This window comes from Jaculus jaculus, chromosome 5 (genome assembly GCF_020740685.1).
Source record: "Jaculus jaculus isolate mJacJac1 chromosome 5, mJacJac1.mat.Y.cur, whole genome shotgun sequence".
NCBI classification, from domain to species: Eukaryota; Metazoa; Chordata; class Mammalia; order Rodentia; family Dipodidae; genus Jaculus; species Jaculus jaculus.
Window position 1 is genome coordinate 76592221 of NC_059106.1, and position 24639 is coordinate 76616859.

The following is a 24639-nucleotide window of genomic DNA, read 5'->3' on the forward strand; positions in this document are numbered from 1 at the left end:
TTATATTCCTATAAAATTTACCCAGCTGTCTTAAGTTCTGTGCCTTTTTTTAAAATATTTTTTGTTCATTTTTTATTTAGTTATTTGAGAGCGACAGACATAGAGAGAAAGACAGATAGAGGGAGAGAGAGAGAGGATGGGCGCGCCAGGGCTTCCAGCCACTGCAAACGAACTCCAGACGCATGCGCCCCCTTGTGCATCTGGCTAACGTGGGACCTGGGGAACCGAGCCTCGAACCGAGGTCCTTAGGCTTCACAGGCAAGCGCTTAACCGCTAAGCCATCTCTCAACCCAGTTCTGTGCCTTTTTATAGCATGTAAACTGTGTCATAGAAAAAGGTGATGGTGGAACAAGAAAGAGAAATGGAAAGAGGAAGACTGGAAAGGGGAAAGAGAGAGAGGAAGGGTCTTTACATAGGCATCATTAGGGATATGCTATTATTGGCTTCTTAAAGATGAGGAACCTTCAGTGTGGATGGATGTGTCCAGTGTTACTGAGGGGATAGGGGAAGCAAAACCCAGGCAGGCAGACCGCCAAGGTCTTTGTTCTCCCGTCCTGTATCCTCAAAGATATAGGTGCCTTCAAACAACGCCTCCTGGCGCTGGAGAGATGCCTTAGTGGTTAAGGCTCTTGTCTGCAAAGCCGAAGGATCTAAGATCGATTTCCCAGGACCCACACAGGCCAGATGCACAAGGTGGCGACTGTGTCTATAGTTTGTTTGCAGCAGCTGGAGGTCATGGCTCATCCATTATTTTTCCCTATCTGACCCCCATCCCGCCCCTGAAACCAATAAACAAGAAACAAAAATGCTCGCCATCCTGAAAGAGAGCTGCACATCTAATGTCTGTGTGTCAGCCTTGGGTGGGGACCGACCATCTGTCTCCACACCACAGCAGCACAGTCAGAGCACGGAGAAAGCCTCCTTCACCTTCCAGGGGCCCAGGCGCCTGCTTAGGGTCAATGGCTCCTTCCTGGGAGCTGTCGCCCGAAACCGGAAACGCGGCGCAGCTCGCGCGCGGCTTCCGGAAGAGGACCCGCCGCAGGCCCCGCCCCCGCCCCTGCGAAGTCGGCGCTCAAGGGCTCCGCCTGGCGGCGGGCGGGCGCGGCGCAGGCCTGGAGGAGGGACGCCAGGCTGGTCGCTGGGTGTCCTCCTGGTAGGGCCGAGCCCTGTTTGCGGCTGGGAGGGTTGAATTACTCTTCCACCTCCTCCATGTTGTAGCTCCGGCAAACTACGTCGCTCTTCCGGCTTTCACGGTGGCAGATCGTATGTGTCGAGAAGCTAATCTGTTTCTTCTGCATTTTCCAGTTCGGTAGAACATAGGTTTTCAAAGTGTGTCCTCACGAGTCTCAATTTCGTTGAAATCTGTTGTGTCATTACCTTTTTCATCTAAAATCGTGTTGATCAGGGTTCTCTCTGTCCCTCTCTCTCTCTCACTTTGATCAGGGGTTTATTAATCTTATTTATCTTTTTCATGAACCAACTCTTTGTTTCGTCAACTTTTAAAATTGTTCTCTTCATTTCTAATTCTAATTCAACTAATTTCTGCCCTGCTCTTAACTATTTCTTTCTGTACTGTTTGGCTTTGAATTGTTTTTCTGAAGCCTTCAGATGGATTGTTAGTTATCTGAGATCTCTCTATTTTGATAATGTAGGCTTTTAGAGTTATAACCTTACTTCTTGGGATTGCCTTGATTGTGTCCCATAGGTTTTGGTATGTTGTGTTTTATTTTCATTCAGGTCTACACATTCTTTGACTTCCTTCTTGGTTTCTTCAATGACTCATTCTTTGTTCAGTAGTGTGGTGTTCAGTCTGGAGGAGCTTGTATATTTTATGTTGTTACTTTTTTGTTTCTAGCTTTATTACATTGTGGTTGAATAAAATATAAGGAATTATTTCAACTTCCCTGAATTTGTGGAGACTTGCTTTGTGTTGCAGTCAGGTTCTCATTGCTGGTGGAAATCACCCAACCAAGGGCAGCTTCTGGGAAAAAGAGGATTATTTTGGCTTGTAGGCTCAAGGGGGAAGCTCCACAATGGCAGGGGAAACAATGGCATGAGCAGAGGGTGGAAATCACCTCCTGGCCAGCATAAGGTGGACCATAGCAACAGGATAGTTTCAAGGTGGTGTCTGTCTTTGATGATGAAGTACATTGCTTCTTAAAAATGCATTATTTTATTTGTTAGAGATGGAATGGGTACAAACTCCAGACACGTGGGCCACATTGTGTGTCTGGCTTTATGTGGCAACTGATTAATCAAATCTGGGCCAGCAGGCATTGCAAGGAAGCCCCTTAACTGCTGAGCCATCTCCACAGCCCCAGGATTAGTTTCTTTAATATATTTTAATTTTTAATTTTTTATATTTTATTATTTGACAGAGAGAATGGCCATATCAGGGCCTCCAGCTGCTGCAAGAAAACTCCAGACGTAGGTGCCCCCTTGTTCATCTACTTTATGTGGGTCCTGGAGAATCAAACCTGGGTCCTTTGGGTCTGCAGGAAAGTGACTTAACTGCTAAGCCATCCCTCCAACCCCCAAAGTGAGTTTTTTGAAGATAGTAAATAGATGATCCAGTTTCCTGATCTAGCCTGTTCACCTGTGTATTTTTGTGGGTGAGTTGAATCCATTCATAACCAGACTTATTACTGAAATGTGTGAATTAATTCCTGTTATGGTGGTGATTTTGTATAGTTCTGTGGGTTTTTTTAATCTTCATTTGCCTTAACTAGTTCTCCTTTTCGTTACTGTCTTTCCTTCTTGTAGCCTCTTGATTATGTTTATTCTTGTCTGTACTGTGAAGTATTCAATCCAGTATTCTCTGCAGGGCTGGTTCAGTGGTCATATACTAATACAGCCATCTTATCACAGAAATCTTTTTTCCCTTCAATTATGAAAGGTAATTTTGCTGACTATAGTAGCTTGAGGTGGCATCCCTGTTCATTCAAAATTTGAGATACTACATTCAAAGCAGCCCTCCTGGCTTTTAGAGTTTCCCTTGAAAAACCAAATGTAACTTTGACTGGTGCATCATTGTAAGTGATGAGTTGTTTATGTCTTACAGCTTTTAGTACTTGATCTTTGTTTTCTGCATTTAGTGTTTTACCTATAATGTGATGTGGAGCATTGCTCCTCTAGTACTGACTATTTTGGTGTTCAGTGTGCCTCTGTATCTGGATGGGCCTTTTTCAGAAAAATTTTTTCTATAATTTTTCTGAAGATATTCTCCATGACCGTGTCCTGTATATCTTCCCCTTCTAGTATGCCCACAATTTAAATGTTTAGTTTTCTAAGGTGTCCTCCATTTCCCTCACATTCTGTTTGTATGCTTTTTTGAACTTGTCATTAACTTCAGCACTCCTGATAATAATATTTTCTCTGTCTTGTCCGCAAGCCCTGGTAGTCTATCCTCCACATAATCTAGTCTGTTGGTGAGGCTTTCTTGGGTGCCTTTAAAAAATATTTGTATAGTTGGAGAGATGGCTTAGTGGTTATACACTTGCCTGTAAAACCTAAGTACCCCGGTTCAAGGCTCACTTCCCCATGACCTGCATAAGCCAGATGCACAGGGGGCCCATGCATCTAGAGTTTGTTTGCAGTGGCTAGAGGCCCTGGTGGGCCATTCTCTCTGCCTCTTTCTCTCTGTCTGGTACTCTCAATAAATAAATAAAAATAAACAAAATAAATATTTATTTGTAAGCAGAGAGGAGATAAAGGAGAAACAGACAGAAAGAATAGGCATACAAGGTCCTCAGCTGCTGCAAACAAATTCCCTATGCATGTGCCACTTAGTGCATCTGGTTTCACATGGGTATTGGGTAATCAAAACCCAAGTTGTTAAGTGAGGTAACCCAGGCCCAGAAAGCCAAGTGCCACATGTTCTCTCTCATATGTGGATCCTAGCTACAGATGACTGGGCTTTTGCGTGAGAATGAAAATACTTAGTAGCAGAGGCCAGTAAGTTGAAAAGGAGACATAAAGGGTGGAGAAAGGAAGGGAGGAGGATACTTAATAGGTTGATATTGTATATATGTAATTACAATGATTGTAATGGGGAGGTAATATGATGGAGAATGGAAATTCAAACGGGAAAGTGTGGGGGTGGGGAGGGAGGGAATTACCATGGGATATATTTTATAATCATGGAAAATGTTAATAAAAAAAAAAAACAAAAACCCAAGTTGTTAGGCTTTTCAGGCAAGTACCTTAACTGTTGAGCCATCTCTCCAGCTCCTTGAGAATCTTTCAAAAGTTTTTTTTAATTTAGTTTCTTTTAATCATGTGTTATTAATTTTCCTTTTTTCCTTTTTTGTTGTTTTGATTTTTTTTAATTTCTTTATTGACAACTCCAATAATTGTTAACAATATCCCATAGTAATACCCTCCCCCCCACTTTCCCTTTTGAAACTCTATCTCATATCCCCTCCCCCTCTCAATCAGTCCCTCTTTTAGTTATTTTATTTTTTTACTGTACAAGGTAAATTTTTCTAAATTTATTTATTATTAATTAGTTTTGTTAATATTTGTTAATTTTTATTTGTTTATTTGAGAATGCCAGAGAGAGAGAGAGAGAGAGAGAGAGAGAGAGGCAGATAGAGAGAATGGGCGCGCCAGAGCTTCCAGCCACTGCAAACAAACTTCAGACGTGTGCGCCCCCTTGTGCGTCTGGCTAACGTGGGTCCTGGGTAATAAAGCCACGAACCGGGGTCCATAGGCTTCACAGGCAAGCACTTAACTGCTAAGCCATATCTCCAGCCCTTATTAATTAGTTTTGTACTCAGTGAATAGAGTCAAGTTGGTACTGTTGTTAGGCTCGTCCATGTCTTATCCCCCTCCCCTTGGCCCCTCCTTTTTGAGGTATATGGGTCATACATTGTGGAGTTAGCGCACAGTTATGGGTAGGAGAAATGTCTCTGCCTATCATGACCCAACGTGTGGCTGTGACATTCTTTCCACCCCCTCTTCCACAAAATTTCCCTGAGCCATGCTGGGTTCATTTTGCTTCAGTGATGAGGTGTTGGGAGCCTCTGTGTCTCTGGATATCTGATTTGGTAGGAGTTGATTGTTTTCTGTGTTGATCTCCTTCACCCTTGTGCTGGTACCTGGTTCACCAAGAAATCAGGACCCTTGCTTGTTTTGCCAATTATTCCTAGTTTTAGCTGGGACTCTTTTGAGGTATGATGGGGTGGTTCTCTCCTTAGGATCTATATCTATCTGAAAAAGAGAGGCAGATTCTCCAATAGAGAGTAAAGTTAGCACCAGACAAATGGGATAACCCTTATTTTTTTATAGGGAATTTAATAGGTGTAGGCCCTCTTGTAGCCCATGATTGGTGGAAGCTTGATAATGGGGAGAGGGCTCATGTTTGGATATGGTTCTGACTTGTTTCCCAGCTGCAGCTATGGGTCACAGTCCACTGAGTGGATCATTTAGCCAAATCAAGAGCAGCTGGTTTCCCACCATGGCTGTGGGCCACTATTTCACTTGTGTGAACATCATGACAGGTTATTTGCTGCTATGTAGGTTAGACCTTGAGTTGCTTGGACAGATATTGCTTATTTTCCCCCAGTCACCCATGTAGCACCTTCTGGCACTAGATGCACTGTCTGGGGATTGACTCTCTTCCAGCTTCCAGCCATGTCATTCCATTTTATCTGCCAACCGTATATGGTGTCTTCAGCAGTAGGGTCTTAGCATTAACCTTTGATAGGTCATCAAGTACTCTGACAGAAATCTGTCCTTCTTTTAGGAAACCTTGTAGGTCTCTCTGATCAAAAGCTCATTGTGGATGATAGCCACATGCTAGTATTGGAAGTTACAGGTCAGTGCCCACTAAGAGAAGGAAGAAAATGAAAGCATATGAGTTAGAGAGATGAGAGAGAAACTGTAGAAGATTAAGGTCAGTCTTCATTATATACTCTCCAGTGCCTTGTGGCTCAGGTGTTCCCTCTAAGGGCCTGGTGAAGGTTCAACCATTTGGTCTGCCTTTTAAGATGTAGAATTTTATGATACCATTGCCGTTTGGGTCTACATTTGTGTCTCCTACTCCCTTCCTTGCCCTCCCTTCCCTCCCCACCCACCCTGTTGTCTAGTCCTCGAGATGCTTGCTGGGCATGTCGGCATCTTGGATAGATTCAGGTTAGGTGCTGTAGATGAGTGAGACTATGAGGTGATTTTCTTTCTGTGATTGGGTAAGTTCACTGAGAATGATTAGTTCCAGGTTTAACGATTTTTCTTCAAATTTCATTGTGTCATTTTTTTCTTAATGATATGTAGAATTCCATTGTGTAGATATACCACATCTTAGTTATCCATTCTTCTAGTGATGGACATCTGGGTTGATTCCAGCTCTTAGCTATTATGAATTGAGCTGCTATAAACATGGTTGAGAAAACCTCTCTGGATTGAGGCTTGGAGGTTTAAGGGTACATGCCCAAAAAGGGAATAACTGGGTCTGTTTGTAACTCTTTAGGGAGCTTTTATAGGAGTCTCCAGATTGCTTTCCAAAATGGTTGTACCATCTTACATTACCACCAACAGAGGATGAGGGTTCCTATTTCTCCACCTCCTTGCCAACATTTATTTTCATTTGATTTTTTGATGTTTGCTATCCTTACTGAGGTAAGGTGGAATCTCATAGTTGCTTCAATTCTAATTTTCCTGATGACTAGGGATGATTTTTTAAGTGTGTGTTTGCCATTTGTATTTCTTTCTCTGTGAGCTGACTGTCCAGTTCTTTGCCCCATTTTGTGAGTGGGTTGTTTGACTTTTTATTGTTTAGGTTTTTGAGTTCTTTGTAGATTTTAGAGATCAGGCCTCTGTCAGTTGGATATACAGCAAATATTTTCTCCCATTCTGAGAGTAATCTATTGGTTTTCCTTAGTGTATGTTTGTCTGTGAAGACACTCTTCAGCTTCATGTGATCCCATTGGCTCAGTGACTGTTTAAGTTCCTGTGCTACTGGGGTTTTGCTCAGGAAGTCTTTTCCCATTCCTATATCATGAAAGGTTCCTCCCATATTTTCTTCCAACAGTAGCTGAGTTTCTGGTCTTATATTGAGGTCTTTAATCCATTTGGACGTGAGTGTTGTGCATGGCGAGATGTTGGGATCAATTTTCATTTCCTGCATATGGTTATCCAGTTTGTCCAGCACCATTTGTTGAAGATTCTGTCTTTTTTCCAGCCTATATTGTTAGGGCCTTTGTCAAATATCAAATAGCTTTAGTTACTTGACCCAAAGTCTGGGTCCTCAATTCTATTCCATTGGTCTGTACTCCTGCTTTTATGCCAGTACCATGCTGTTTTTATTACCATGGCTTTATGACATAGCTTTAGATCAGGTATGGTGATGCCTCCAGAGTTATTTCTTTTGCTGAGGGTATCCTTAGATACCCGAGGCCTTCTGCCTTTCCATATGAAATTTGAAATCATTTTTCTATCTCTGTGATGAACAATGTTGGGATTTTAATTGGAATTGCATTAAATCTGTATATTGCCTTTGGTAGGATTGCCATCTTCACAATGTTAATTCTGCCTATCCAGGAGCATGGGGAGTCTTTCCATTTTCTCAAGTCCTCCTCAATTTCTTTTTTGAGTGTTTTTATGTTTTAATTGTACAGTTCTTTCACTTCCTTTGTTACCATTATTACAAGGTTTTTTTTTCTTTAAAAAAAATAATTTTTATTTATTTATTTGAGAACGGATGCACCAGAGCCTCCAGACAGAGCAAACCGACTCCAGATGCATGCACCACCATGTGCACCTGGCTTTACATGGGTCCTGGGGAATCAAACCTGTGTCTTTCAGCTTTGCAGGCAAGTGCCTTAACCGCTGAGCTATCCATCCAGCCCTGTAATCTCCTCCAAGAAGAGGAACCATGGGTCTGGATGGACGTGTGCAGTGCGCCCATGGCCGGGACCCGTTAAGCTCAAGCCCAGGACACCAAGGCCTTTGGTCTTCCATCCGCAGGCAGTCAAGTCACTTCCTAAAAGCGCCTCCCACCCGGAAGGCAGGAAGGAGACCAGTGCGTCAGTCCCTGTCCACGACACATTCACTCGCCATTTTCCGCTGCTGGGGTCCAGCGAGCGCCATGTGGCTCCCTGGTTCTTTCCAGTGAGACACCAAACGGAAGCGCAGGCTTCCCTTTCAAACTTTAACAGATCCACATCAGGCGGAAGCAGGTGTGTGCTCCCAGTGGGACTCCCCGCACTCAGGTGGCAGGCCCCGCCCCTCACCTGCACACACAGCCCCCTATTACAAGGTATTTATTTTGTTGCTATTGAAAATGGGACTGTGTCCCTTATTTCTTTGTCTGCATCTTTGTCATTTGCATATAGAAAAGCTACTGATTTTTGTGCATTGATTTTGTATCTTGCTACTTTGCTACGGGAGTTAATCACCTTTAAGAGTTTTGGGATGGAGTCTCTCAAGTCTCTTACATATACAATCATGTCATCAGCAAATAGAGCTAACTTAACTTCTTCCTTTCCAAATTGTATCCCTTTTATTTCCTTCTCCTATCCTATTGCTTGAGCTAGGACTTCCAGTACTATATTGAAAAGCAGAGGTGAGAGAGGACAACCCTGCCTTGTTCCTGATCTTCATGGGAATTCCTCCAGGCTCTCTCCATTAAGTATTATTTGGGGCTTAGGAACTTTGTATATTGCCTTCATTATGTTAAGATATGAAACTAACCATGCCAATTCTCTCCAATGTTTTGATCATGAAGTGATGTTGTATTTTGTCTAAGGCCTTTTCTGCATCTATTGAAATGATCATGTGGTTTTTGTGTTTAACCTTGTTTATGTGGTATATTACATTGATAGATTTCTGTATGTTGAACCACCCCTGAGTTCCTAGGATTAATCACACTTGATCAAGGTGGATAATGCTTTTGATGTGTTGTTGGATTCAGTTTGAAAGGATTTTGTTCAGGAACTTTGCATCTCAGTTCATCAGGGAAATAGGCTGGTAGTTTTCTTTTCTTGTGGCATCTCTGCCTGGTTTTGGAATTAGGGTGATACTAGCTTCATAGAAGGAGTTGGGTAGCTTTCCCTGTTCTCCAATTGTGTGGCAGAGTTTTAGAAAGATTGGTTTGAGTCCTTCCATGAAAGTTTGATAGAACTTAACTGAGAAGCCATCTGGTTCTAGACTCTTCTTTTTGGGGAGTTTTTTGTTTACTTTTTCAATCTCACTGAGTGTGGTATGTTTGCTTAGGAGATTAATCTGCTCTGAGTTTAGCTTTGATACCATCTATTCCTCCATATTATCCAGTTTTATGGAGTACAAGTTTTTGAAATAAGTCTTGATGATTCTCCCAATTTCACTTATGTCTGTTGTGATTTCTTCTTTTCCATTTTGAATTTTGTTTATTTGAAGAGTCTCCCTCGCTCTTTCTCTCTCTCTCTCTCTGTCTTTTTTTTTTTTTTGCTTGATCAAATTGGCCAGGGGTTTGTCAATCTTGTTTATTTTTTCAAAGAACCAGCTCTTAGTTTTGTCAGTTTTCTTAATTGTTTCTTAGTATCCAATGCATTAATTTCTTAGTATCCAATGCATTAATTTCTGCTTATTAATTTCAGCAGTAGCAGCAGCGGCACCAGCAGCAGCGAATCCAGAAGTGGCAGCTTCAGCAGTGGCAGCAGCAGTGGGGGCTCCAGCAGCGGAAGCGCCAGCTCTGTGGGGCCACACCTGCCAGGCTCAGCTTGCCACACAGGAAAAGCCAGTACCCAGCTCCAGAAAACAGAAGTGGTCCAGCAATCCAGCCAGCTTACTTGAACCCACAGGTCACAAAAGAGGAATGTATAACTGAAACTAAAATCATCCAAAAAGGTAACTGAGATTGCACCAGGGAAGGTTCTCACTTGGTCACAAGCTGACTAGGAACCCTCAGCAGACCAGAAATCTTAACCTCTGTGTTGACAGAGGATCTGGTTGTTATAATTCCTACTCTTGCGTAAATACTCGGTGTTGTCTTTCATTGAATGTGTACATTGTTTAGTTATATTTGAGAATCTATCTGTATTTTGTTCTACTTTAATACTCCCATAGCAGGCAAACCCAACCCCTAGGAACACCTTTGTAGATACTCTGAGAGGCTTAAGAGCCATACCTAACAACTTAAGCTCCTACCCTAAAGATATATAACATCAGATGAATTGATACAGCTAAGAATACCAGGCTAGCTAGAAAATCCAAGGATTAACTTAATCCAAGATGCAAAAATATATACATAATAACACAATAAACACTAAAAAGCAAGACAATATAAATCCACCTAAAAGTATTAATGCATCAGAAATGACCTTCAGTGAGAAAGAGTTAGAGGAAATGCCTGAGAAAGATTTCAAAAGAATGATTGTAAATATGTTTAAAGAAGTCGAAGAACAAACCAAAGGAATCAAAGATGAAATCAAAGGATCAAAGAAGATGCAGGACTCCAATGTAATGAAATAAAGAAGTCAATACAAGACATAAATAAGGAAATAGAAATAAAAAAGAAAAACCAGTCAGAATTACTAGCAATGAAGAACACAGTTAATGAAATAAAAAACTCTGTAGAAAATCTCACCAGTAGAATGAATGAAGGAGAGGACAGAATATCTAAGGTAGAAGACAAGGAGGCAGATCTAATACAGTCCACCAAAGAGAAAGACAAACTAATAGAAAAATATGAATGGGAATTTCAAGATATTCGGGACACTATGAAAAGATCAAACATAAGAACTCAGGACAGGGCTGGAGAGATGGCTTAGCAGTTAAGCACTTGCCTATGAAGCCTAAGGACCCCAGTTCGAGGCTTGATTCCCTAGGACCCACATTAGCCAGATGCACAAAGGGGCACACGCATCTGGAGTTTGTTTTCAGTGACTGGAGGCCCTGGCACACTCATTCTCACACTCTCTCTATCTGCTTCTCTCTCTCTCTCTCTATTTTGTTCTCAAATAAATAAATAAAAATGACCAAAAAAATTAAAAAAAAAAAAAGAATTCAGAGCATAGTAAAAGGAGAAGAATTTTACTCCAAAGGCATAGTAGGCGTTTTCAACAAAGTCATAGAAGAAAATTTCCCCCAAATTGGGAAAGCAGTACCAATGCAGATACAGGAAGCCTTTAGAACCCCAGCCAGACAAATCCTGGAAAGTATCTCTCCTCACCATATTATAATCAAACTACCAAACACACAATCCAAAGAAAAAATATTGAAAGCAGTTAAAAAATTAAGTTACCTACAAAGGCAAGCCCATTAGGATCACAGCAGATTACTCAACACAAACTTTAAAAGCTAGATGGGCTTGGAGTGATGTATTCCAAGTTCTGAAAAATAACAACTGTCAACCAAGGTTACTTTATCCTGCAAAGTTATCCATTAAAATAGATAGAGAAATAAGGACATTACATGACAAAAGCAGGCTAAAGGAATATTTGAAGAAAAAACCCATTCTACAGAAAATACTTGAAAGAATCCTCCCTGCCAAAGAGAAGGAAAAGCACACATATAAGGAACCTGTAAAAAACAAACAATACTCAAATACTTGTTAACACAATAGAGCAAAGGTAGAACCGGAACTACAAAAAAAAGGCAAATATAAATACACACCTTTCAATAATATCTCTTAATATCAACAGCCTCAATACCCCAACCAAAAGACATAGGTTTGCAGACTGGGTTAAAAAGCAGGATCATACAATTTGTTGTCTCCAAGAAACTCACCTTTGTACAAGGGATGGATATTATCTTAGGGTAAAAGGTTGGAAAACGGTGTTTCAAGCAAATGGGCCTAGAAAATAAGTAGGGGTTGCTATCCTAATATCTGACAACGTTAGTCAAGAAAGATAAGAAAGGTCACTTTATATTGATTAAGGGCACACTCCAACAGGAGGACATTAAAATCTTAAACACATATGCACCTAACATGGGGGCTCCCAAATTCATCAAACAAATGCTATTAGAACTAAGGTCAAAAATAACACCAAACAGTGCTGGTGGGAGATTTCAACACCCCACTTTCATCAATTGACAGGTCATCCTGGGAAAAAAAAACAGAGAGGCATCTGGACTAAATGAAATCATAGAAGGAATGGACCTAACAGATATATAAAGGACATTTCATCCAAATGCTGCAGAATATACATTCTTTTCAGCAGCACATGGAACATTCTCTAAAATAGACCATATATTAGGACACAAAGCAAATCTTAACAAATTCAGGAAAATTGAAATAATTCCTTGCATTCTATCTGATCACAATGGAATCAAACTACAAATCAATAGCAAGAAAGGCTATAGAGAATACACAAAATCATGGAAACTAAACAATACACTACTAAATGATGAATGGGTCAATGAAGAAATCAAGAAGGTAATCAAAAAAATTCATAGAGTCAAACAATAATGAGAACAGAACATACCAAAATCTGTGGGACACAATGAATGCAGTCCTAAGAGGTAAATTTATAGCTTTAAGTGCCTATATTAAGATATTAGAAAGGGCACAAGTAAACAACCTAATGCTTCACCTTAAAGCCTTGGAAAAAGAAGAACAAGGCAAACCAAAAATCAGTAGATGGGAAGAAATAATAAAGATTAGAGCAGAAATTAGTGAAATAGAAACAGAAAATAAACAACCCAAAGAACCAATGAAACAAAGAGTTGGTTCTTTGAAAGGATAAACAAGATTGATAAATCCGTAGCAAATTTGACCAAAAGAAAGAAAGAAGAGACACAAATTAATAAAATTAGAGATGAAAAAGGCAACATCACAACAGACACCAGAGAAATTCAAAAAATCATAGGGACATGCTATAAAAGCATACACTCCACAAAGTATGAAAATCTGAAAGAGATGGATGATTTCCTTGATCTATATGACCTACCTAAATTAAATCAAGATGAGATTAATAACTGAAATAGACTATAACAAGTATGGAGATCCAAGCAGTTATCAAAAATCTCCCAAATAAAAAAAGTCCAGGCCCACATGGATTTACTACAGAATTTTACCAGACATTCAGGGAAGAAATAACACCATTGCTTCTTAAGCTTTTACATAAAATAGAAAAAGAAGGAATTCTACCAAACTCCTTCTATGAAGCCAGCATCACCCTGATACCAAAACCAGGTAAAGATAGAACAAAAAAAGAAAATTACAGACCAATCTCCCTCATGAACATAGATGCAAAAATTCTCAACAAAATATTGGCAAACAGAATACAAGAATATATCAGAAAGATCATTCACCAAGATCAAGTAGGTTTTCTACCAGAGATGCAGGGATGGTTTAACATATGCAAATCAATAAATGTAATACATTATATGCATGGAATGAAGGACAAAAATCGTATGATCATCTCATTCAATGCAGGAAAAGCATTTGACAAACTCCAACATCCCTTCATGATAAAAGTCCTACAGAGACTAGGAATAGAAGGAACATATCTCAATATAATAAAAGCTATTTATGACAAGCCTACAGCCAACATATTACTAAATGGGGAAAAACTTGAAGCTTTTCCACTAAAATCAGGAACCCAAGACAAGGGTGTCCACTGTCCCCACTTTTATTTAATATAGTTCTGGAAGTTTTAGCCATAGCAATAAGGCAAGAGATGCACATAAAAGAGGTACAAATTGGAAAGGAAGAGATCAAGTTATCATTATTTGCAGATGACATGATTCTATATATAAAGGACCCTAAAGGCTCTACCAGCAAAGTATTAGAGCTGATAAACACCTACAGCCACGTAGCAGGATACAAAATAAATACACAGAAATCAGTAACATTTTTATATGCTAACAACAAACACACAGAGGATGAAATCAGAGAATCACTCCCATTCACAACTGCATCAAAGAAAATAAAGTACCTTGGAATAAACCTAACCAAGGAAGTAAAGGATCTCTACAATGAAAACTTTTTAAAACACTCAAGTGAGATATTGCAGAAGACACTAGGAAGCAGAAAAACATCCCTTGTTCCTGGATTGGAAGAATCAATATTTTGAAAATGACAATCTTACCAAAAGCAATCTATACATTTAATGCAATTCCCATCAAAATTCCAAAGGCATTCTTCATGGAAATAGAGAAAACAATCCAAAAATTTATTTGGAATCACAAAAAACCTCAAATATCTAAAGTAATACTGACACACCTGCTCAAGAACTTAAACTCTTAGGTTAGGCTACCCACACTGCTTTTCATCCCATCTGGGAGCCAAGCCCATTGGAACGTGCTGAAATTATTTAGTGTGGCTCTTACCCTTCAGTTTTTTGACCCACATGTGAGTAATCTGTGTCAGCACCCTCACCTGCACAGGGACAAGTATTTGATTTTTTTTCTAGGTGTCTTTCACTCTAGGCAAGTTGGCAGGCAAGATGAAACATCAACCTTGAGATTAGGGTGACAATATGAGCAAGTTCCACTGGGTACTTACTTTCTCAATGTTGATGGACACATTCCATAAAGAGACTGAGAGACGGAGAGCAGAGAAAAGAGAGAGTTCTCTAATGTTCACAAATACATTGCATTTAGTTATTTGAGGCAAGTTATTATAGTGTATTTCAGGATGACCCAGAATCTGGGTATTACATGTGTGGGTGTCAAAGAGTCTAAAATGTATATAAGGCAATGCCCCCTACACTCAGGACTTAGCTTTTGGATATGACTCTACTGAGTCTGTGTTCATACAAGAAACTGCTTCCTGGCAGCAGCTTGGGTCCCATGTCTTTATCTTCCCTCGCCCTGCAGCAATCAGAGTGGCATCATGAGCAGGGCCCACTGAATCCTCTCTTCCTATGCATTGATGGTCACCTTCTTGCAGGCAGTGTGAAAGACAGAGACAGGGAAAGTGGGAAGATGGAGATGGGGCTGAAAAGGGTAAAGACAGAGTTCTTTAGTCATTAGTGTTCACATGTTTATTTAATTAAACATTTTTTTTAAAGTAGGATCTTGATATAGTGCAGGATTACCTGAAATTAGTCTCAGGCTGGCCTTGAACTCACACCTATCCTCCTACCTCAACTCTTTGGTGATAGGATTAAAGGTATGCACCACCATGGCCGGCTCATTAAACTTTTTTTTTTTTTTTTACAGAATTAGTATTTTATTTGAAAGGAAAATATAGCAGCCTTTTAGGCAAATGTAATTTTTGAAAGTTTGACAAAAATATCCAACGCTTAGGGTATAATATTGATTTGAGCTCTGTCATAAGCCAGGTGTGTGTGTTGTTTTTTTTTTAATTTAATTTATTAGTTTTCATTTCAGTGAATACAGGCAGTTTGGTACCATTATTTAGGCTCATCTGTGATCTACCCCCTCCCATTAGACCCTCCTTGTTAATGAAAATGGGTCGTGCATTGTGGAGTTAGCCCCCAATTATTAGTATGATAAATGTCTCTGCAAATCATGACCCAACATGTAACTCTGACATTCTTTCCGCCCCCTCTTCCGCAAGATTTCCCTGAGCCATGTTGGGTTCATTTTTGGTCTGCTTCAGTGCTGAGGTGTTGGGGGCCTCTGAGGCTTTGGCTCTCTGATTTGGTAGGAGTTGATTTTTCTCTGCGTTGATCTCCTTCCCCTTTGTGTTGGTATCCGGTTCACAGGAAAACATCACCCTTGCTTATTTCGCCAGTTGTCCTTAGTTTCAGTTGGGCCCCTTTTGAGGTATGTTGGGGTAGCTCTCTTCTTAGGATCTGCATCTATCTGGAAAAGAGAAGCAGATTCTCCAACGGAGAGTAAGTTAGCACCCGGAAAATTGAGATAACACTTACTTTTTTGATAGACAGTTTGATAGGTGTAGGCCCTCTTATACCCCGTGATTGATGGTAGCTTGATATTGTAGAGTGGGCTTGTGTTTGGGTATGGTTCTGACTTGTTTCCCAGCTCCAGCTAAGGGTCTAGTACCACTGAGTGGATCAGTTAGCCAAATCAAGAGCAATTGATTCCTCATTAAACTTTTTGAGGCAGGGTCTTGCATGTAGTTCAGGCTGACCTGGACCTTATGGCGATCCATCTGCCATAGTCTCCTGAGAAGAGGACATGTGAATTTTCTATGCTGTCCTCACTCCACCAAGTACTGCACAGTTTTCAACTCCCAAAGTTTTGGGAAAGACTTAAATTCAAGGTGTTGATTATACAGATGAATGAAGTGAGATCCAGAGTGACAAAATAAATTTCCCAGCCTCCTCCCTTATGACTGGCTATCATAGTGCTCATAAGTGCTGTGCAGGCCACAGAGGGAGAAAAGTCACCAACAGCCTTAGCCATCAGTGAGCTATACCTGTGAGCTCCCCAGCTGGCAAGATGTACATGCTAATGGAACAGTGACACTCTGATATGGAGGGTAACCAGCTGTTCTTCAATTGGATTTGAGGCCTGCTCCACAGGAGAGAATTCGTGGCTGGTTGTGGAGGATACTTTTTTCCTGGGGAGACACACACACATGTCTGTTTGTCCCTGATGGGGCTCAGATGAGAAAGCAAATTACAATTGCACCGAATTCAGTTTTTGTGGACCAATGAGTTTACTGGGGTTACTTATAGAGCAGGGTTAAGGATTGCTGATTGGAACACGTATGACTCAAAGCCAGCTGTTTCACACACCACTACCACCCCTGACACCCAGCATATGTGACAACTCACAGAACCTGCAACTCTCTAGACACTGTGCAACCTGCAGGCAGCTCAGCTGGTCAGACAGTCTATTCCACAGGCGCAGGTTTTCTGATGTATAATTTTACAGAGGGAGTCCTACAACTTATTGCCAGGACTTATTGACCTCTTGAGTCTCCTGAGCTTCCTTCCACCCCTAGGAGGGAATGTTTTAATTGTTTCATAACACTGGTCAATGTCAGTCCCTCAACAGTTGCTTACAGCTCCTGTCATCTGGATGAGTAGTCCTGGGGAATTCAAGGTGCAGCTGCCCTAGACTTGACCTCCTGAGTCTCCAGATCCTCCCTCCTCCTTTCCAGAGGAAGCAGAAGGTTTCAAATCAGGGAAATTTGCTATAATACACTGGTACGTGAACTCGGGTCAAAACCTAAGACTGGGAAGGCCCTAGGGTGGGGGAAGCTACTACTATTGTTTGGCTAATGGATATGCTGTGCATGTCAAATTGCCCCTAAATATTTGCATTTATAACAATAGCTTGATAATTCTGTCACTTTTGATAAGAGAGAATTCTTTTGGAAGATGGCAGAGACTATTGGGGAAACTGAAAACTTGTCAAAGGGCTGAGAAGGGACAGTTGAATGTTCACAACTAAATAAGACTTCTACATCACAACTTAGAAAGGCTTAGGGAACATTGCAGAAGGGATGTTGGAAATGTATGCATCAACGTGTAAACAGGGGTACTTTGGGAATCGTCTCTACAGGACCTAAAGTGACGGCAGCATTCGTGACCTCACAGCAGCTGTGACTACATGCACGAGACCTGCTCAATGTGGGGACCATCAACACTTGGTCACAGATGCTGAAGGAGAGAAACAAGACAATGTCAACGTATAAAGACTGGGTAGAAAAGAGAAGGGTTCAGAGAAATGGGGATAAGCAACAGGACACAAAAGAGTGTAATGGGAGAGGGATATAATCAAAAACATCATGTATATGTATGAAAATTGTCAGTAAATAGTTTTATTCATTTAAAAATCAGACAATAAAGAAGCATTTTGCCTAAAGTCACACATATACTGAGCCAGTTACCAAGATTAGGATAAGAATGAAGGTCCTTCATCATCCAGGTTTCTGCCCTTTGACAAGCCATATCTGCCCTTGAACCACATTGGCTTCATGAAGTATGTCAAGTCTCTGGGCTGTATTGGTTACACTTATTGTCTTAGTTTTCAAGATTATACACCCTCTATTTATATCCACACATATCCTTTGTTTATGTCACCTTCACACTACTATTTCTATTACCATGTCACTTACAGTTAGCACGATTCATATTGGTTACATGCACCCTACTGGTTTTGTAATATTGTGGTAGCTTATACTACCCTGTTATTTGCTGGCCTCTCTGTAGAGGGACTGAACATTCCCATCCATTGTGATATGACATGCATAACTTCTCGGTAAGAAGAATATACTTCCCACTTCCTCACTGTCATGGTTGACCGTGCAACTAGCTTTGTCCAAAGGTATGATGCAGAGAGTTGTCAGTCATCCTGGATTTAGTGCAGTGTTCCTTGCACTGGAGCAAACAAGAGCTCATCCTTCAGAGTGGATCTGAGGCTACAGAAGGCCATAGCCAACCTACAACTGGCATATTATGCAAGCACTAAATGAACCTTTGTAGGTGTACACCACTGAAATTATTCAGATGTTTGTTACTGCAACACAGTGTAGCCAATTCATAGAGAAGCCATATTAGTTCCAGAAACATTTCTCCCACTAACCCAAAAACTGTGTTGATTCCAATACACAATGATGTTTACATATAGTGCAACGATACTGTTTTCTTAAGTGCATGGGATATTCTATCCCATGCTATCCCTGACTCTTAGTATACCAATCCTTCCTACCATGCCCCATCACTTTGAGAAAAGCCCCCTTAATATCTTTGTTCCTCAGACTGTAAACCACAGGGTTGAGCAAGGCTGTGAAGACATTGTAAAAGAGTGAGACCTGCTTGTCTCTCTCAGGGGAGTAATTGGAATTCGGCCTCATGTAGATGTAGGTGGCTGGAGCATAGAAGAGGGTGACCACTGTCAGGTGGGAGGCACAAGTAGAGAGAGCCTTGCAGCGGCCCTGGATGGACTTGATCTTGTGAATAGCCAAGGCGATATGAATGTAGGAGGCCACAATGAGGGAAAGCGGAGCAATAACCACAAAAACACTCAGGACCAGATCCACCATCTCAATGAGGTGGGTATCCATGCAAGCCAAGCTCCGAACTGAGGGACCTTCACAGAAGTAGTGGTTGACCTTGTTTGGCCCACAATATGGCAGCCTCATGGTGTGGAAGGTGTGGATCAGAGAAGCAAGGAAACCACAGGTCAGTGTCCCAGCTGCCAACCGTGTGCACAGGTCCCAACTGAGGATGATAGTGTAACGCAGTGGGTAGCAAATGGCCACATACCGGTCATAAGCCATGACCACAAACAAGATGCATTCAGATATGCCCAGGGCGCCAAACACATACATCTGCAGCCAGCACCCAACAAAGGAGATGGTCTGAGAGTGAGAAAGAAGATGCACCAACATCTGAGGCATGGTGGTAGTCACGTAGCCCATGTCCATCAGGGAGAGGATGCAGAGGAAGAAGTACATGGGAGTGTGGAGACGTGTGTCCAGGCAGATCAGGGTGACGATGAGCCCATTGCCCAGGACTGAGCTCAGGTAGAGGAGGAGGAACGCAGTGAAGAGGATCCTGTTGTTCGTGGGGTCACTGGAGAAGCCAAGCAGGATGAATTCAGAAACCCAGGTCTGGTTCTGCCCTGGAAGCATCAGCATGGCGGGGCCTGTAAGAGGTTCACATTCTTCTAGAAGTCTTCCAAACATGGTAGCCTATCAAGAATGCAGTTATAGAGTCGTGCAAGCTAAGGTTTCAGCTCTGGCCCCACCACTAAGCTCCTACATAAGCTTCCAATAGTGACTCATCTTCCAGATGCCTCAGTCTCATCACCTATGAAGTGTGGCTAACAATACCCATCTTGTGGGATGCTAGGAGTATACACAAAATCTAGCCTTCAAACACTACATAGCAAAATATTCATATGCAACTTCACACTCTCATTCCTCACTCCAAAGTTCACAAGTAGTCACTCATATATCAGTTTACAGCAGCCAGCCCAGCTCCTAAAGCTCTTAAAGTCACTCTGCTCCACCCCGTAGAACACGTCCCTTGTCTTATAGGCCTCTTCTCTCACCTGCTAATCCTTCACCTCCGCCAGCCATGCAATAAGAGATGTTATCAACAGAGGGCGACAAAGAGCACTGAACCAGCAGGCAGAAGGAAAGCACGTCAGTAGCTAGCCCCAGTCCTGCCTCCTTAGGCTGGAAAGCCAGTGGGGCCGTGTGCAGAAGGACGGCCTCAGTGTGCGAACACCTGCCATGCATTCAGGCCACACTGCTCCTCCCAGCATCTGCACTCTTGTGACTCCAGCAGGCTCCTTTCACAGCCAAGCTCTCGGGGCGCTGTTTTCCCCACTGTCAAGCAATGTCTACAAATGGGCCCCGTCCCATCCCTTAGGCAATACTTTCTGTGCATGGTGCCCACTTCTGAGAAACTGGTAGTGCCCACTGATTGGCTGTGTATTCCTGTTGAGTATGAACCTCATTGGCAAAGTCTAAATTTCTGGTGGGTGGAGTGACACAGGCCTGTAATTCCCACATATAATCTTGGATGTTAGAGAAAGGAGGATGGGAAGTTGAAGGCCAGCCTCATCTACACTGTGAGTTTGGGGCTAGCTGGGCTACATGAGACTCTGTCCCTAAAAAGAAAAACAAAAGGCCTGAATAGCAGGTATTTCTTCTTCATCTCTCCATCCACCATGTTGGTTTTTATGTTTTGTTCAGGAGCCATGGAAGAGAAATAAGTGTCTCCTGGCACATCACAGCATCTTATACAATGCCTTGAAACACTAGAGAACAAAATATTTCTATGTACTGTCATTACTCACCCCACAATATATAACTAGTCACTTACATACACATACTTACTATAAACAAACAGGTTACAGCACGCCAACTCCAGGTCTTGGAGCTCTTCTAGCAAGAGCGCCCATCCACTTTGTAGTGCATTTATCTGGTGTGTCATGTGCCTCATCTCCACACACCAGGTAATCCTTTCACCTTGACCAGCTGCTGTCTCACGAGGCTTCATGGTGAGAGGGCAATAGAGAACACTGCGCTGCAGCCAGCAGTAGGAAAGACTTCTGTAGCTGGCTGCAGTCCTCCCTTCTCAGGGGCTTGAAGTCAGTGGAGTGGTATGTGTAAAGATTAGTGCTCACTCCAAATAAGCGCAATGGACTAATCCTTGGCATGTACTTGGAACACACTGTTGCCTCTCAGCATCTGTCCTTTCGGCCACTCTAGCACACTGCTTTCACAGTTTTCCCACTACTAGGCCATGTCTGCGAACCACACCTTGGTCAATGCTTCCTATGCATGGTGACTAATTCCATGCAAACTTGGGCAGTGCCCAATGGAAGTCTGAGAAATCCTGGAGTCACAACCTGATTGAAAAGTCTAAATCTCTGCTTGGCACACTGACACATGCCTGCATTCCCAGACCTTGGAACTTAGAGGAAGATGGTCAGGAGTTCAAGGACCGTTTCAGCTACATAGGAAATGTCACTGTCACCTGGGCTACATGAGACCTTATATCAAAAAAATTCCAAATATCCAAATCTCAAGCATTTCTTCTTCCTTCCCCCATCCCAGCATCCTGCTTTGAATTTTTTAGTCTGGAGCAATGGAAGGAAGGGAAGTACCCCAGAAAGACAAATAATGTTCAAAACACTAGTCAAAATAATCCAATATATGGTGACACTAAGGTGCCAATTATCAGTGTAATGGGTAAAGCATCTGTTGCCTTTGATGGCAGTAGAAACATGAAAAACAGCCACCGTCACTCTTCACTTTCTCCCCCACATTCGTCATCTGGCTACCACACACCTCCTAACCATCAGAGCTGTGCTTCCCTTCACCTGTGGTCAGGAGCCATGATACCCCCCTGCTTTCCTGCATCAGCTCCTCCATCCTGTCTCTGTCTCTAAACTCTCCTCCTTCGATGCATGGAGACTGTGGCAAGCAGGTATTCCTGAGCACAGTGTTGTCACATCTGGTTTCTGTTAAAGCTGTTAAAGGGCTCCCAAGACCCCATCACGTTAGCAGGATGTACAGAATCCTCTCTAAATGACCTGCTTCCTGAAGACTCAGCCACAACACCCAACTGTCTCCTGCTGTCAGTCTTTCCAGGCACATTGATACCCTTACAAGAACTCCCAGTGCTTTGGGTGTCTCTGCTCTCTCACACCTACAGGCCCTTGCCCATGACCTCAAAATGGAGCACAGTCAAACACCCACACCTCCATTGCCCACGAACACACTGTGGACATAGTATGTCTTCGTTCAGCCAGCAAGCCTTTCCTGACTTGTTCTCCACCTTCCATCCCCAAATTCAGATTACATACATTCTACACTACTATTAATTGTCAGGTTACAATCTGAAAAATTCTAGAGGGTTCTAATGTCAGTTTAGAGATATTGCAACTTGGAAAAAGAAACACAGGGGTTGGGGATGTACACGTCACATAATGGCTCTGAAGATATGTGTCTTAGTGACTTCTGACCTCTAACCCCTCAGAGGTGGGGACCCCATCCAAAGTCACAGGACCAGTGACCATCTCACCTCTCATGGATCCACAGAATGTCACTGAACGACTGTCCCTTGTTCCTAGGGAAACTAAATAGGAAGGCACCTTGGCAAATATATGCAGGAATCAGGATTCCAGATAGTTGAGTCTCCAGAAAGGTCTCAAGTTTCTGAGAGCCCTGAGAGCCTTCTGCCTTGTCCCCATGAAGACCTCACTAGAAGATGCTGGGATGCAGACAAAGACAGACTCAGCCATCTCACTCTCTTCCCACAGGAATGAGTTGCTGAGGTTTTATGGACCTGTCCCTCATCTCCCTTCTCAGGAGAGCTGAGGAAGCTCCATCTATATCCCTAGTGGGAATGGAGTTTTCCAAATGCTGTCAACAGGAATGTTACAACAAATAGGACCTTGGGGGCAGAGCGTGAGGAAAGAATACAATGGGAGAAGATTAGTGACAAATTTCCTGTCCCCACCTACTTGCAAGGTAAGGACAGCTTGCAGGGGAAGAATATAGGCTGAGACCTAGTCACCTGACATACAGGTGAAGGATTTACATACTCCTGATTCTCCTGTTAGTGCCTTCCAACCCCACTGAGGTCTGACATCAATCAGACCATGTTCTAGTCCTCTATTCTTCCTGACCTGCTTGGGATAATTCAAAGCCTTCCCCCATTCTCCACCTATACAGAACTTTCACAAGTCATCTGGCCTTCTGGTGATAACTAGGGGTTCACCATGACATGTCAACCTCCAACCATGTCCTGAACCAGGTCCTGGAAAGAAGCCTTTAGATATTAGCAGTGTCATGCACATACAAGTGGAGTGAGAAAACTTGCCCAGGGGCCCACATCTGACAGGTGCAAAACCAGAATCTGGATGCAGACCTATGAGGTCCCAGTGCACATTCTCCTAACCTTGCTGTCATTCTGCCTCAGTTTTCTCTTCTGTGGCATTCTGTGACCTCTTCCCTTCTGGGGTTTCCGGGAGACTTAATGTGAAAATGTTGAACACTCTGGTCAAGTGTTGGCCAACTGTCCACAGCTGAGAGCAGCAACTTCTGCCTTCTCTCTGGGCTTTGTTTTCCCAACAATTCGGAAGGAAGAGACTGACTCTTTAAAGACCTTCCTCGAATCTCACAGGACACTAGAGCAATTGTTATCCATGTAGGCCATTATGAAGGTTACACTATAAAACCATATTAAAGAAATTTCATGAAAACCAAGTATGCTACAGCTCAGAGATATAGCACTTGGTTAGTGTGCTGGGTCCTAGCTTAAAAAAAATTGAAAACATTATTTTTAATTTTAAAATACCTGAACACACCCAAAGGCATGAAATGCTCAAACCTCTTGCTGGCCCATTACTTCATTACATTTTGCTGAAGTCTGTGTTTTAGCAGATGTGTTGTTCCTAGTTTATTGGGTGAGGATGAGCAATCCCAACACTTTTAGTAATACAAAATTACAAACTTCACTTTGACCATTGTTGTAGTTTGAATGTATGTCCCCCATAAACTCAGGTGTTTTATTAAAGCTTGTAACTTGGGTCTCTACCCACGGTGGTTTCTCTCCACTTGGATTAATGAATGGAAGCCAGCTCCTTCCACCACTGATGGATCTGTAAGCTTAAATAAATCTTGTTCCTGACATAAACTGTTGTCTGGTTTGGATGTTCATCCCAGCAATGTGAAGCTGTCTACAGCAGCTATGATGACTGAATATGTATCACAAGCATATGTAAACAATACAAATACAAATTAGAACAACCCCATCTAGAACACAGTGTCTCTTTTAGTACTATTACTAAGCACTCTAACCATACAACTACCTTTAACTTTTCTCATATGTATAACTGACTCTCACTTCAGCTTTGAATAGGTGGTACAGTCCAGACAGGGATTCATCTCATTTTTAAAAGAAATTATTTTTTTATTTATTTGACAGAGAAAGAGGGTGAGAGAGAATGGGCATGCCAGGGCCTCCAGCCACTGCAAACAAAACCTAGATGCATGCAACCCCTTGTGCATCTGGCTAACGTGGGTCCTGGGGAATCGAACCTGGGTCCTTTGGCTTTGCAGGCAAATGCCTTAACCACTAAGCCATATCTCCAGCCCTCATCTCACTTTTAAAAGAGGAGGAAACTTCAGTTCAACACATGCAGCTACTTGCCTACAACAGTCAATCTAGGGTCATAGATAGGATCAAACATGGGCCACCCTGGTCTTATAAATGACAGAGATACTTGGAGACTGCCAAACATGTTCCTGACTGTTTCCCATACAACTACAGTGACAGAATCTGTGATTGCTGGCAAAGGTCGCAAAAC

At 42.1% G+C, this 24639-nt stretch overlaps 1 protein-coding gene and 1 long non-coding RNA gene across 2 annotated transcripts; one reads left to right on the forward strand and one right to left on the reverse strand.

Annotated features, from left to right (window-relative positions):
- The first annotated feature begins 1126 nt into the window (after positions 1 to 1126).
- LOC123460779 lies at positions 1127 to 17670 on the forward strand. Its single transcript, XR_006637193.1, has 4 exons — positions 1127 to 1263; positions 9576 to 9825; positions 16858 to 17009; positions 17368 to 17670. It is a non-coding gene; the product is annotated as an uncharacterized LOC123460779 (long non-coding RNA).
- Positions 17671 to 18481: 811 nt separating this feature from the next.
- On the reverse strand, positions 18482 to 19447 carry LOC123460672 (olfactory receptor 2A12-like). Its single transcript, XM_045149136.1, has one exon. It carries the CDS (start codon positions 19445 to 19447, stop codon positions 18482 to 18484), a length of 966 nt encoding a protein of 321 aa, XP_045005071.1.
- Positions 19448 to 24639: the final 5192 nt, after the last annotated feature.

Bases quoted from the DNA above. Each gene is read 5' to 3' on its own strand.
- LOC123460672 (XM_045149136.1), bottom strand. From the start codon at position 19,447: ATGCTGATGCTTCCAGGGCAGAACCAGACCTGGGTTTCTGAATTCATC.